This window comes from Sceloporus undulatus, chromosome 3, assembly GCF_019175285.1.
Source record: "Sceloporus undulatus isolate JIND9_A2432 ecotype Alabama chromosome 3, SceUnd_v1.1, whole genome shotgun sequence".
In the NCBI taxonomy this organism is placed as follows: Eukaryota; Metazoa; Chordata; class Lepidosauria; order Squamata; family Phrynosomatidae; genus Sceloporus; species Sceloporus undulatus.
In genome coordinates this window covers 12,453,917-12,469,920 of record NC_056524.1, presented here as the reverse complement: position 1 = coordinate 12,469,920, position 16,004 = coordinate 12,453,917, and the positions used below count along the sequence as shown (strand labels likewise).

The following is a 16,004-nucleotide window of genomic DNA, read 5'->3' as shown; positions in this document are numbered from 1 at the left end:
TGTTTCTTTGCTGCCATTTTTGGGCAAGGTAATCGAGAGGGCGGTCGCTCTTCAGCTCCAAGCTGTCTTGGATGAAACCGATTATCTAGACCCATTTCAAACCGACTTCAGGACAGGCTTTGGGGTTGAGACTGCCATGGTTGCCTTGACTGACGATCTGCGTCTGAGCATCGACAGGGGTAGTATGACCCAGTTGGTGCTCTTAGACCTCTCAGCGGCTTTCGATACGATAGATCATGGCATCCTCCTGGACCGCTTGGGGGGATTAGGTATCAGAGGCACTGCATTGCAGTGGTTCCGGTCCTTCCTCTCGGGCAGGTCCCAGAGGGTGCTGCTCGGGGACAGTAGCTCCTTTGTGGGGTCCCTCAGGGAGCTATTTTGTCCCCAATGTTGTTTAACATCTATATGAAGCCGATGGGTGAGATCATATGAAGTTATGGTGCTGGGTGCTATCAGTACGCTGATGACACCCAAATCTATTTCTCCATGTCTCGTTCGTTGGCCTCGAATTCTAATGGCATCTCTTCTCTCAATGAATGTCTTCGGGTGGTAATGGGCTGGATGAGGAAAAACAGATTGAAGCTGAATCCGAACAAGATGGAGGTGCTCACGGTAGCGGCCCCGAAACCAAGAATTGGGTTGCAACCACCAGTCCTGGACGGGGTCACACTCTCCTCTAGTGACTGTGTTCGCAGTCTGGGGGTGCTCCTTGACTCGTCGCTCCTGATGATAGATCAGGTGAATGCGACCGTCAGGAGCGCCTGTTATCAGCTTCAGCTGATACGCCAGCTGCGCCCTTTTCTGGAAGTAAGGGATCTCGAGACAGTTGTGCACGTGCTGGTAACCTCATGCCTTGACTTCTGTAATGCGCTCTACATGGGGCTACCCTTGTGCCTAGTTCGGAAACTACAGCTGGTTCAAAACATGGCAGCCAGGCTTGTGTCAGGAACATCCAGAAGGGACCATATCACTCCAGTTTTGAGGTCCCTCCACTGGCTGCCTATTGGTTTCCAGTCCCAGTACAAGATGTTGGTTATTACCTTTAAAGCCCTAAATGGCTTGGGTCCAAGCTATCTCAGAGACCACCTCTTCCCATACAATCCTTCCCGCGCTCTCCGGTCCTCTGGGAGGAACTTGTTGCAGCCTCAAAAATTGAGGCTTGCAGCGACCTCCCGGAGGGCTTTTTCAGCTGTCGCCCCCAGGCTCTGGAATGACCTACTGGATGAGATCCGTCAATTAACATCTTTGGACAGCTTCAAAAAGGCTGTCAAGACGAATCTCTTCAGGTAGGCCTTCCCAGACTGAAATATCCCGGCCTCAGGATCTCAGGATCTCCTCCCTCCTCAGTAATGTCTCCAAAGCCCCCTTTTCTTTTCTTTAGAACTGAAGTTGCAGTGGTTTGTTGGTTGGTATTATTTTGTTTAATTTATTGTTATTTTAACTAGTTATTGTGGTTTTAAATTAGATATGTTGTTTAATGACTTTTTAAGGGGGGAGGGAAATATATTGTTTTATGCTGTATGTTATTTTAATGTCGTAAACCGCCCGGATTGGTTCGCCATAGGGCGGTATATAAATAAAAAAAATTATTATTATTATTATTAATCCATCCTCTAAGCTAAGCTCAGAAACCTGGACACAGGTTCTTGAATCTGTACTATAAGTTTTTTTCCTTGGCCTCCTCAACATTTCAGTTTATGATTAAATCAGCCCTGTAGAATAAGTGCTGCACTGTTCCATCATTTCACTCCCAGGTTGTAGTGATGTGCTACTTAAGTGCACCACTGGGCCCACATGGGCCTCTTGGAAACCACTGTTAAAAGTTCTGCGGCAAAAGTGCTGTTACCACAAGACAAACTGTACAGTTACTTTTGAATCAGTATATTTGCCTCAAAATGCCCGCATATATACCAGAGTCCTGTTGGTGACGTAGAGCTGTATACGTTTCCTTATACACATGGCCAATGTGCAATGGGTGTATTCAGTTCATGGCTGCATAAGTGGAGTTCCAAAATTGTAGCTGTTTCATAAAGCCATTGAATCAACTAGGTATACCTACTTGTTAAATCACCTTTCAATAACTGGTCACATGGGTGTACACTAACTGGGATTAACTGAGCCCCTCTCTGACCCAGGAAGCCTCCTTCTAACCATCCATCAAGAAGCCAAGCCCTTCCTCCAGTCCATCTGCCTTGGTCCAGGCCTCGGAGGTGGAAAAGATCTGCTGGACCTGATCCTATTCCCCACCACCACTCCCTTCTCCTTTTGTGTCGTGTCTTTTAGATTGTAAGCCTGAGGGCAGGGAACCGTCTGACTAAAAAATTGATGTACAGCGCTGTGTAAACTTACAGCGCTTTATAAATAAAGGTTAATAAATAAATAATAAATAACTGCAATTAACTCACAGAATTCCAACCTTATAGTTGCAGATTCTTGAATGGTGCATAACTATTTGTCATTGCCTTCAGTGTTCCACTTTATGCACGGGGATTACAGAAATGACCATAGTACATTTCACATTCCATAATGGGACAACAAGGAGGGACAGTGGCTATAAAAATGACGGAATGAAAACTATCACAGGAGGTCAAATACTGTATATGGTTTTGGCAATTGGCAGCTAGTTATGTCTCCAGTCTCAAAGAAAAAGAAGAAAAAAGAATAATCTAAGCAAGAAAGCTAAATATTGTCTCTGCTAATGAGAATATTGTTCAAATAATATATAAATCTACAGTCATTAGTTCCTTTCACTACTTTTAATAACTTTCCCTTCTTTTACGTATTTTGTTTATAGTCTCTCAGGCTTATTTGGGTTTTGCTTTGTTAGGTTTTATATGCATAGAATCTAGGCAACATTGGCAACCTGAAAAATTTGCATTAACTTGACCCATTGGGAAGAGCAGAATTACATTTCTGACAATGACATTTTAGGGTGGATTTCTGATGTTAAATATAGCTTAGTTCCTGCAGTATGTAGTCAACAGCCTCCAAAGATTGTTTAGCTGAAGCAGGTCTTAATAGCCAAGCAGGACCAGCTCAGTCCTTAGGCAGAGTGAGGTATTCAGCTCTGGTGCCAGAATGTCAATAGTGGCTCCTTCAGGGAGAGGCGGGCTATAAATTATTATTATTATTATTATTATTATTATTATTATTATTATTATTATTGAGACTAATCAGAATCAGCCAGGCATGAATCACTGGCTATGAGGGATTTCCAAGTCAACACTGTGGGCAGGCTGTCCTGCAAGATCGCCAGTAAATGGAACATGTAATCTCCCATAGTGCTTTGTCTACAACACCTGGTCTGAAGGTGGAGTCTCCTCTGTTGTTAGGTGCCTTTGAATCAACTTGGAGGCATGAAGATGAATGAGACACCTCCAAGCTTGCCTGCTCAGGTCCTCCAGGCTCAGGGCAGTGGCCTCTTTGAGTTTACCCATCTAGTATGTGGTCTTCATCTCTTCATCACCACCTTTCCTAGTATTACTCTCTTTTCTAGTGAGTCATGTCTTCTCATGATGTGTCCGAAGTATGACATCCTCAATATAGTCATTATTATTACTATTATTATTTATTTTTATAGTGCTGTAAATGTACACAGCACTGTACATACAAATGATCAAATCAATAAAAATGAAACCTGCCAATAGCGTACAATCTCCACAATATGTATAAAACAATAGGTAATAAAATATAAAATAGAATTGGTTAAAATAAGTAGGCAACAATTGAAAACATCAACATCAACACTGGCTGTTATTGAACTTGCAACCTTATGGTTTGAGAGTGAGTGGTTGCAGTACAGGCATTTAACCACTGCACCACCAAGGCACCTTTGTATAGCTGTCCAGTCTTTTTTGAAGATGTCCAGAGAAGGAGCAATTAAAGAACTAGATCTTAAAGAACAAGCACTAAGAAATAAGACAAATGAACATGAAAGAGAAGAGTGGAAAAAGGTGATTGAATTTTTAGAGAGACAGTGGGGAAGGACGGCGGTGATATCATTTAAAGACTAAGGAACACAGGCTCGTGAAGTAATAACTACAACAAGATATAAATTTATCTAACGAGGAAAAGGGATCCAAGGATGTAAGCATTTATTAATAGAAAGTCATTGTTTTTGTGGAAGATTAAAGAAGGTAGAAGGAAGTCGCTAGATGTAGGTACGAATGTAGAGAAGATTGTATTATTGTTAGGAAAGGATGAGAGATATGGAAGAATTGAGATGAAGAAGAGTAGAAAATAAAATAAATAGATGGTATAGTAAGTGAAGAAGGTACGAGGATGTAGATAGATAAAGAGTATGTAGATAGATAAGATAAAGAAAGAAGGAAGAGATAGTTAAAGATAGAAGGATTAAAGCAGGATAAGGAAAGAGAAAATATTAGTAGGATAAAGGAAGAATAGCTAAGAATTAGGAATATAGATTAGTGAAATGAAGAAGGAGATAGGAGAATGTATATTGTATTGAATGTAAGTATGTATGTAGTGGTGTATGTTTATAATTGCATGTATATTTTTCCTTTGTTTTGTTTTGTATGTCATTATTGTATATATGTTTTAATAATAAAATTTATTAAAAAAAAATAACAGCCAGGGTTCAAACTCAACTCAGCCTGGCATCCTTCTGAGGTTGCTAAAATGAATACCCAGTTTGTTGGGGGCAATTAGCTTACAGTTGCAAACTGCTTAGAGACTGTTTAGGCAGTATAAAGCGATATATAAAAGAAGCTGCTCTTGCTATCTGCTGGGGACGCTCTACCTGGAGATCCTGCATTGAGCAAGGAGTTGGACTCTATGCCCTATGAGGTCTCTTCCAGCTCTATGATTCAATGACTCTGTGTTGGGAGTGTTGCAGTCCAATCTACCGAGAAGGCACTAAGTTGTTGAAAGCTGAGACATGGGAATTATTTTCAGACCAAGCCTGGTTTTCTCCTACCAGTTGATCATTTCCAGCCTGTAACCTTTATACACAGGTGCATGACTCACTGCTTTGTACTATCTGCATTTTCTCCTGTTTCCCTGTTCATCTTGGGAGGCCTTGTGATCATTGCAAAATTGCAAAATTAATTAATTTGCATTAATATACTGTGAAATTAGTGGCTTGTGTGCATGCTGTTACGCATTTTGCTTCTCCCCCTGTAGCTCTTTCAATAGTTTAACGATCAGTATGACATTTGTTTTCAAAGCCCTTAATTTAATAAAAGTCAATATCTGCCAGCACAGTACATTGCTGGGAGCTTTTGATTATCAGGATGATAGATTCATCAGCAGATTCCCATTGTCACCCACTATCTGCTGGTATACCAAAAGATCTGTTATGTAGCATGTTGTTAAAGATCAAAATGTTTGCTGGTGATCTGTAAAAACATGTTCCTCAATTAACTATATGCACATTTTTAATTGGTGCCTGCCTATGGCTGTGACTGATCTTTTTTTAAAAAGGGGAATAAATTGTCAGATGTGACAAATTTGTTTATTTTTTGGGGTGCATAATGCAATTGATGAACCAAGTGATGGAGCATAAAAGCATGAGTTTATTTCAGCTTGAAATAAAGCTGGGGAGGGGGAAAATGTTTTAATGCAGGTGGGTGAGTGGGTGAGTGGGAAGGAAGGAGAGAAGGAGCTCAAACTGAATGCTGTAGTAGCCTAGGAACTGTCAGCCTTTTCAGATATTCCGTAAGACCATTTGCCAAGGACAAGAGTGGCATCCACACTGCAAAATAATCCATCTTGACACCACTTTAACTATCATGGCTCAGTGCTATGGCATCCTAGGAATTGTGCCATGGCAGCTCAGGTGGTGTCAAGACAGATTTATTTCTGCAGTATGGATACAGCCAAGGTTACTGGTAGGAGCATGGCACATAGTTTCTCCATTATCCCACTCACTGGGATCAGGCTTTATACCTAGCATTACCCTTGAAACAGATTGCAGGAAATTATTATTTTTTTTGGTAAGCCAATCAATTTCCATTATTTATTAATGGATAGAGTCCTATTGACATACATTGATGTTAATTATTATTACTGTTATTATTATGGATCAGAAAGGCTTACAAGAGGAGTCTCCCTTATCCAGAATTCTGAAATCCAAAATATCACAAAACCCAAAACATTTTTCATGAGTTGTTGAGATAGTGACACCTTTGTTTTCTGATGGTTCAGTGGACACAACCTTTATGCCATGCACAAAAGTATTTAAAATATTGTATAAAAGTACCTTCAGGCTCTGTGTGTGTGTGTGTGTGTGTGTGTGTGTGTGTGTATGAAACAAAAATGAATTTTGTATTCAGGCTTGGGTCCCATCTCCAAGAAGTCTCATTATGTATATGTATATGAAAATACAAGTATCCCATAATCGAAAAAATAAAAATAAAAAATAAAATAAAATCCAAACCCCAAAAGACTTCTGGCTCCAAGCATTTTGGATAAAGGAGACTCAAGCAGTACAAAGTTAAAATAGGTACAAATAGAAGTCCACATCATTATAGCATACAAGAGTTAAAGTATTATTAAAATATAGACAGAATTGTTTGAAGTAACTTTAAAGTAACTTTTAAAAAATGGGTTGGCATTCTGCATTGCAGTTACAGGTTTGTAACCTAGAATTATGGACCTGTAACTGCTCTGTATTCATCTATGCTCCATGCTCACAACTGTGGCACTATTGGTGTGATTGTAAATACCCACAGAACCAATCTTAAATGTGAGGGAACCACTGTGTGTGATGGAGATATGAAGTGTGGTCTAGTAGGGCATTTTGGGATGATGTGGTCAACCTCCTCCTGCTCACAGTGCGACGAGCAGATGTACATTACATGGAGTGGCTACTTCAGGTTTAAAGTGGGTTTCTGGGGTTGATTCCTGAGGCTATTTGTAAATACATTTATCTGAGAAGGGGAAAAAAGATGGAGGCTGTGATCTTACACCAGGATTGCATAGACTGAGTTTCTGCATTTGGAGTTGTGCATCAACTGTGCTCCGCTATCCTGCTTCAGGCTTTGGCACACAAACAGATAGTTGCTATGAAGAAAACCATTTACTCTGGGCTTTTGCAGATGTTAGATAAAGCACTATGGTAAATCAAACAAAGGTCGCACTTGTACCTCAGAAATAATGCTATCTGGCACTGTTTTTAACTATCATGGCTGTCTTATGGAATCCTGGGATCTATAGTTTGTTTTGGCACCAGAGCTCTCTGACAAGAAGGCAAAGTATCTCACAAAGGTACAGTAGTGGTTGGTCATGGAGTGGTGAATCCACACTGTGAATGCTAATGGAGCTATCCAAGGTGCTGAATGCCATATTGTAAAATAGTTTCAGTACCATGGATAGAAACTATTCACTCCAGCTGTTTTGGGACTGGAGTCCAGCACCTTTAATCTAAAACCTGGAATACACTTACTCCCCACTGGCACAGAGGCCACAAGCCACAACTGGCTATCTATCTATCTATCTATCTATCTATCTATCTATCTATCTATATCAATCACTCCATTTTTTTACTTTTTTGGGAGGAGATAGGTTGACATTGATGAGAGAATAGCATAAAGATGAAAATTCCCTATAAAAATGCCTCTAAAATTTCTATACATGTCAGGTACAGCTTGTGTAAAGACCTTCTTTCATATCAACAAGACAGATTCTAGACTTTCAGTCAAAGAATAGCTTTATTGTAGAAAATAAAATCTCAGTAGATAGGTCCGTGACTTTTTTGATAAGTGTGAAGTTAGAACACATTGAAACAGCTTTATAGAATATAGCAAAACCCCTCCCCATAAGACTGTGTAACTCAGTGACTGGCTCCCAGTTCCCGCGCTTTAACCATTGACATGATGTAATGGTTACCGTCCGGAAAATCTGGCAATTGGCATGATGCGTGTGAATCTACAGCTTCCTGCCAACACTAGACTAAACAACCTTTGAGTAACACCTGCCCTTTGTATATGCTATATAGCACTTGGATTTGGTATCATATATTTAACAATAACATCACATATATTTAACCACCATTAATCAATAACTAAACACACATAAAACTAAACCCATTACTTATTAAAACTGCTATTAAAACTGTTCATTAGCTCCTTGGCCACATTAAAACTCAAGCCTCTCTCTTCAGCCAAGATAAAATCATCCCACACACATTTCAAAGGAGCTGTTTTTTTTAACGAACCTATGTTTTTTGCTCTTGTGCAACTCATTAACCTTTACAGCACAACCTCACAATTTAAACCATCAGCATCAGCAATATACTACCAACCCCATCTCTGTTTAAAACAACTCAAAACAAATTCTGGCAGGAAAGCATTAAACTAATGCGTTCCTGACAGTAAGACAGAATGGGAATTGTGTGACCCTGTTGGACTACAGCTCCCAGAATTTGTTACCATTGATTATGCTTGCCAGGGCTGCTAAGAGTTGTAGTTCAACATCTTCTGGATGGCTGTGTGATCCCTGCTCCTGAATAAACTGAGGCTATTGTACATTGGACATATCATGAGATGACATGGATCACTGGAAGTTTGCAAGACTTGGGCAGTGCAGTTGCTAACAGGGTGACTTGGTGATTTCTCATTTATAAAGTCAACATAAGTTGAAGCAGTCTTGAGAGATCATACCATCAAAAGCAACAAGCAATCATGACTGTAAAACATTATGCACTACATCTAGTGGGATTGGTAGTCTTCATTCAGTGGGACAGTGAATCCTGCTTGGGTTTTATTCCAAACTTTAAGGGACATATCCAAGAGACATATTCAACCCCCAAATTAGCATCAGCATTTTGGATAGCAGCTTTGAAGTTCAGATTACAATCTCGAGAAGATAGATAGATAGATAGATAGATAGATAGATAGATAGATAGATGACTCATCACTCCATGGGATGCCACCAGGTGCCATTGCTTACATCCTCCCCAAACCCCACACAATATTCCCATTTATTTCATTACTTATGAAATGGAATTTTGCTATGCCCTATATATATATATATGTATGTATGTATGTATGTAGCTCATTATAGGTAATTCTGTTACTTGTAATTTATGTTACACATGTACTCTGCTTCCAAGCACCTTTAGCTTCTCTCTTGTTAAAAAAGAGTACAGGGTGATTCCAGAAAGCTGTGTTGATGTCCTGTGATTTAGCATTTACAGAGGCCTATTTCTGTGGTTAGTCAGCCTCTTGGTGGGCCATGTGAATAGAATGCCAAGTCATGCTGACTTTTTATGAACTGGATGATGTACACAACTCTGAATATTGCCAGCAAAAGTCATTTTCAGTCTGGGATTATGGCTACCTTTTCATTACAACTGCTGAAGCAAACAGCAGCTCAAATGCATTTGGCAGTTTTATTCTATGGATGTATTAGAGATAGTTATTGCTGAAAGATGACAGACGTTATTTGGTGAACTGAAGTCATTTAAACCACTAATGGATCACACACCTTATGAAGGCACATAGTGGAGAAATGCTTTGCAATAGACATGGCTGGCTCTAGGTGCCCTCAATGCCTTGCAACTTGGAGCATTGGATTCGCTTGGATTCCTTGAGATTAAGCATAATACAAATAAATATTTCCGAGAAGAAGCAAAGCCCTGCAGAGTTAACAACTATAACAGCTAGCAGGAATAAGGGGTCCCCAAAAGGGGGACAAAAGAGGGAAACCTATTAACAAGGAATGGTTACTAAGAAATATACTATCCTATTGATATCATACACATGTGTAAGTTTCTTGGTTGAACTTTTTGGGCCATTGTGCAATGGATGTATTTAGTTCATAGCTGCATAAATAAAGTTCCACAGGTATAATCACTGTTGCTAGTCCCAACCAGAGTAGAGCCATTGAATCCATTGGATTTACCCATTTGTTGACTCATTTGTCAATCAATGCATCAGAGAGACTACTTTGGTTGGGATTAACCAACAGGGTAACAGTCATGGAAGCCATGCCTTATGAGGGGTGGTTTAGGAAGCTGGCTATGTTTAGCTTGGAGAAAGGAAAGGTTAAGAGGTGACAAGCTTATTTGTTGCGTCAGAGACTAGGGCCCGTTACAGATGGGCGTAAAGTATGCACGCACCTAAACCTAATACGTCCCCAGGACGTACAAAATGGCGGCGCCCATTCCACATGAGGGGCTGCCATTACGACGTCACAAATGCGCCGCCTCCAAATGGGGCGGCGCGGATGTGATGTCTTTGTGCCGCGTGATGGCGCATAGAGCGCCCTTTCCATGGTGCTAGAAGGAGCTCCAAAATGGAGCTCCTTCCTCGATTTGCATTGCTGGTGCAGCCTTTAGACGGCTGCGCCAGCGACGCAAGGGAGAAAGGGGCCGAGCGGCCCCTTTCTCTTCCTCCCCGCCGCCACTGGGTGTCCTTGGGGCTTGAAGCCCCAAGGACACCCCTTTCCAGTCCGCGGGGAAGTGGCCTTTTGCCGCTTCCCCGCGGCCTGGAAAGTAGCGGTTTGGGGCCCCAGAGGCTGCCGTTGTGGCCACTGAGGCCCCGATCCGGTGGGGAAAGGAGAGCCTACAGGCCGCCCCAAAGGGGTGGTCTGTAATGCACCACAGTCACAGAGTAGTGGATTCAAACTAGAGGGAAAGAGATCCTACCAAAACATTAGGAAGAAATGACAGTAAGAGTTGTTCAACAGTGGAACACACTCCCTTGGAGTGCAGTGGAGGTTTTTAAACAGAGGGACTACTGTTGCATGACAGGGAGTTGGATTGGATGGCCCTTGAGCTCTCTTCCAATTCTGTTATTCTAAATAGTTGGATACTCTTGGAGGTTAGGTAAGTGAGAATCTTCGGTGTACTATTCTGTTCATTGGGATTGAGAAATAGGTAGTGTACATTCCCCACTACACAATTGGAGGATAAGGAGGTACTCTTGCCAATGCACCATTGGTTGCTGTGTTAGTGCTCAGTAAAAGGGGTAGGTGGATCACAACCATAACTTTGTGAAGGCAGATTTATACTATGAAAGCAAAATCAAGGATCTAGGCACCATACAAGCATGATATAGGATCTTGGCAACAGTATCTATCGCCCATTGACCTTCTAAAACTGTGGCATATTAGGCATGGGTGGTACTACCCAATGGGAGCAATTATCTTTGAAATTTCTAGAAGCAGCAAATGTAAGGGCAACTATATTGACCAAGGGACTGCAGCCACTGTTCTGTTAGGAAAGGTTATGATGTTTGGGGGTGTTTTGCTTAAAATAAAAATGAACAAGAGGAGACAGGGTGGAGGTGTATAAAATTATGCATGATTTGGAGAAAGTAGATGTTTGAGATGGTCTGATGTAACCTATAGACTGTGTGACAATTCCTTTTAGTGCAAGAGTGGGAAAACTGTAGCTACATGGGTCCCCCCATTTGTATCTTCTAGAGCTCCCTACCAATCCCCCAAAGTCCCTTAAACTGAATTTTAAAAAATCAGAGTGAAAATCACACAGAAGCCCCCTCAACATGTGCAAGTAGCCTCATTGCCACAAGCACTGCAAAACACAATATTGCCTTTTCCTCTTCAGCCCCTCTCAAAATGTCCTATAGCTGTTTTGAGAGGAATCCACTGAGCGAAAAGGGAGTGTTTGTTGTGGGATGTGTTGCTGTGGGGAGCGCCTGGTGAAGAATTGAATTTTGGTCCTCAGAGTTGTCCATCCCTGTTTTAGGGGGATACCCTTTTTATTATTTTCATTCATATATGGTAGCTTGGGATGCATTTTTAAAGATTTTGATGAACTCAATTAAAAATAGTTCTTCAGAGTGGTTCAAACTGGACCTATATTAACTGTGGCTGCTGCCACACTACAGAATTAATGTAGTTCGACACGGCTTTAACTGTCATGGCTCCATCCTGTGGACTCATGGGATTTGTAGTTTCTTATGGCACCAGAGCTCTCTGACAGAGAAGACCAAATATCTCACAAAACTACAAATCCCAGAATTCCATAGCATTCAACCATGGCAATTAAAGTGATGTCAATCTGCATTAATTCTGTAGTGCAGATGCTGTCTTTGCTGGCTGATTCTCCCCGGCAATACTGGATACAACAGCTAGTAAGTAAATAAATCAGACCTAGGCTTTAAAGCCTTCCAAATGTTGTTGGACTTCAGTTCTCAATCGCTGCAGCCATTGGGGAAGAAGGGTAGGAGTTGTAGTTCTACAACATTGGGAGGGCTGTGCAAGTGCCAGCCCTGAAAAAAAAAAAAAAACAAAACAGATTCTGTTGGTGCTAAAATGGAGTTGATGAACACAGTTTGCTTTATCAAAACATTTCCCTTCCTCATCTCTAGACGGCAGCTTCCAAGGAACCAGACAGATGGGCAGCAAATGAAAATCAGGATAAGGGGAACCAATCTTCTGATAACCATTCCACAGATAATGCTGCAAAGGTAAGACTATCACTCATATTCTGTATATGCTTGATCACATAGCTGGCTGAGAAACCTTTTCAGAATTTCAGCAACTGCATAATGCTTTTTAAGGAGTTATCTGCATTGACAGACTGGAGGGGATTCAGTGGGCTACCGGGAAATTCATATAACCCCCCTTTCCCCCCTTTTTTTCTTTTTCTTTTTTCTTTTTACTAACTGTTAGGCAGGTTCAAGTCAAAATGAGACAATGGATCTCCTATCCATGGCTGCATTAGCTTTCCCCCAGATGCAAATAAAAACTAATAATTTCCAACAATTATTTTCTTTGTGTGTGTTCATTTAAATTAAAGTACACCCTTCCTATCTCTGGAGAGTCAGTTCTGATGGGACTCCATGGATGGGAAAAAATGTGGACTGTTGCAACCCATATTATTTAATGGGTGGCAATGTGTGCACATCTGTGTTGGTATGCCCACGTGGGTGTGCCACCATTGAATCATATGGTTTGTGGTGATCTGTGGGTAGTCAGATCCATGGATCTTTAGCCCATCAATGCAGTGGGCCACTGTACATTATTAATTTAAAAATTACAATGTCTCTCGGAGCTAATTGGATCTGTTTAACCATGCAATATAATTTATTTTTCAAGGTAAATATTGTAAAACTCAAAGAACAAATCCTGGAGACAAATCTCACAGTTTGTTCCACAATGTTCATACCATCTATGGTCCTCTTGAATGGGTTCTCTAATATTTAAAAGTAAAAGTTTTGATCAGCTTTGTTTCTCCTGGGAATAGCCCTTACCTCCCTGCGCTGATGGTCCTAGAATTGGATGCTTCAGAGGGAAAACATGTTCTATTTGCTGTAATCAAGAGAAGAGATGGGTCAATTGATAGGCCTTCTGTTGGATGTACAAATATATGATTTTAGACCAGACTCTCAATAATGGCTAAAATAATAGCACGGGTTACACTGTTGTTGTTGTGGTTGTTGTGTGTCTTCACATCATTTCTGACTTATGGTGATGCCAAGGCAACCCATCATGGGGTTTTATGGGCAAGATTTGTTCACAGAGGTTTGCCATCACCTTCTCATGAGGATGAGAGAATCTGACTTGCCCAAAGCCTGCCATGACCAAGCTGGGAATTGAACCCTTGTCTCCAGAATCATAGGTCAACACTTGAACTATGCTGGCTCTGTGTTACCCTGGGTTCCTTTGACACCCACAAAAAAAAAAGGAGCTAAGGTAAGAGACCACAGAGATGTATACAATGATGCACTGTATGGAGAGAAAATGGAAAGAAAGAAAATTTTCCTCCTCTTTCCTCAGGGGCAGCTGGCAGCATGTTTCTGGGTGGGTGGAGTGGGGTGGGGAGTGGGGTGGAATGGAGTGGAGGTGAAAGATATTTGCTATTCTTCATTCCCTGGCTGAAAAATGAGGTTCCTGATAGTCAGGAAACATGTCTGGGAAGAATAATAGATGACTAAGAATCTTGGACGATTTTCTTCCAGTAGAGCAGGGGTAGGCAACCTGCGGCCCGCGGGCCGGATGCGGCCCGGCAAGGCCTTGGGACCGGCCCCAGCCTGGTCCTGCCGCCGATTGCCGCCGGAGCCTTTGGCCTCTTGCGTGATGGTGTGGGGCCTTTGGCCTATCAGGAGGAGGCGGGCAAGGGGGCAAGCGGCGGGCAAGGGGGGGCAAGCGGCGGGCAAGGGGGCAATTGTCTATAGAAGCCTCAGAAACATGCATTTATATTAACATTTTTCTAAAAAATCAGCAAATTTTTTCGCGTGTCCTCCATTTTTTTTTAAAAAAGTGTCCTCCGTTTGAAAATGTTATCCTACATTTGTCCCGGTTTATTTATTTATTTAATTTTTTAAATTATTAAATTATTTATTTTTTGGCTTCGGCCCCCCCGTTGTCTGAGGGACAGCAACCCGGCCCCCGGCTCAAAAAGGTTGCCTACCTCTGCAGTAGAGTGACTTGAGTGTTGCACTATGATTCTGAAGAGCAGAGTTCAATCCCCTCTTGAGCATAAAAATCCACTGGGTGACCTTGGGCAAGTCACACTCTCTCAGTCTCAGAGGATGGCAATGGCAACCCCCCTCTGAAGAAACTTGCCAAAAAAAGCCCTATGATCGGTTTCCCTTAGGACTGCTGTAAGTCACAAATGAGTTGGAGGGACACAGCAACAACAACAAATTTGAATTCCCAAAGTGCTGAGGACCAATCGTTCTGCACAGAAGAATTTTTCCCCCTGTTTTCTGCTCAAAAACATGTTTTCTGTGAAGACAAACACCATTTTCCACACAGGAAACCTTCTTTGCTACACACACATACACAAATATTATTATTTTTTGTGCAGAAAAATATATGTGTGTGTTTTTCTGTATTGAATAACTCCTCCACAGCCTTTTGAATATTGGAAGAATATTTTGGAGAAATGTTCATTTTCTTCCACAATGGCGAGAAAAAATACTTTAATTATTTATCCTCCCATGGGAGGACAAATTATTTAAAGATTTACACTGCTAGATCTGGGTTTAAATAAAAACTTGATAGGAGCTATCCAAGGTGCTTAACTTTGTGCCCAAAATAGGCTCAGCTTCTTTGGGCTAAGATAACTTTCAAAGTTGCTTAGATAGCATAATTGAAGAAGAATAAATAGCTAAATAAGATCTCTTTCACAATCTTACCTGGTCTGAAAGCTTGGTCATCACTAGATTTCCTCTTCTCTAGTCTTGCAAGGTCTAGGAAATCTTCTGTACAGTACATTGTGAAATCTAAGAGTCTTATGGCAACTAGACAGTTGGCGTCACCTTCTGGAACCAGTGCAGCCCTTCTGCGGATATGGTATAAGATATGAACTCTCAAAGAAATCTGCAATAGAACTGACTAGGTCACCCTGTGAATCATTGGTGGCTGGGTTTGGTCCTACTGGCTTAAGCTTTCTGCAGTTTTAGTCCAGCGCTGATTGGGTGTGTTACTAGATGTGTTGGTGTCCCTCCAACCAAGTTAAACAAGATTTTGTTATAATCTTTTAGTGTGCTGACTCCTGAAAACAAGAGTCGCTGGGACCTAGAAGCTCAGTGAGTAAACTCAGGAACCCAGAAGAATAGACTCCATTAAACTAGTGTAGGCTCTTTCTGGTGGTGGCACCTGTATTGTGGAATATGTTCTGTAGATGCTCAGCTGGCACTCTGTTTATCAGGTTTCTGGTACTAGGTGAAGTCAGTTTTATCTCACTGAGATGTTAAAGGACAATGATTCTTCCTGTACCTCTGCTTTTATTTCTGTTTTATGATTTTGTGATTTATTTATTTTCTTTAATTTAATATTGTTGGCATTTTAGATTTGTATAATTATAATTGGCTTTGGAGCTTTTGTAGAAAACCAGGGTATTATTCTTAGAATGTTGATAATGATGATACCACTGCTATTCTGCTGCTAATGGGCATATGATGGCTATGTGTTGTGTCTCTCTGTGTGTGGCCTCTTTTGAAAGACTTTCTGAGGTGTTACAACTAAGGGAAAATTGTGTATTTTACATTTGGCATCATTTGTATTCTTTCTATCCAGTTGTATGAAGACCACTGTGTGCTGTTAGCACCACACATCTGGGACTGAGT

General features: G+C 41.2%; 1 protein-coding gene across 1 annotated transcript in view; it reads left to right on the top strand.

Annotated features, from left to right (window-relative positions):
* Positions 1-16,004, top strand: part of LOC121925147 (disks large homolog 2-like) — a 1,073,267-nt gene that overhangs the window by 172,054 nt on the left and 885,209 nt on the right. Inside the window, exon 5 of the mRNA XM_042456961.1 lies at positions 12,297-12,395. Coding sequence (XP_042312895.1) covers positions 12,297-12,395 — 99 coding nt within the window. The remainder of the gene's footprint in view (positions 1-12,296; positions 12,396-16,004) is intronic.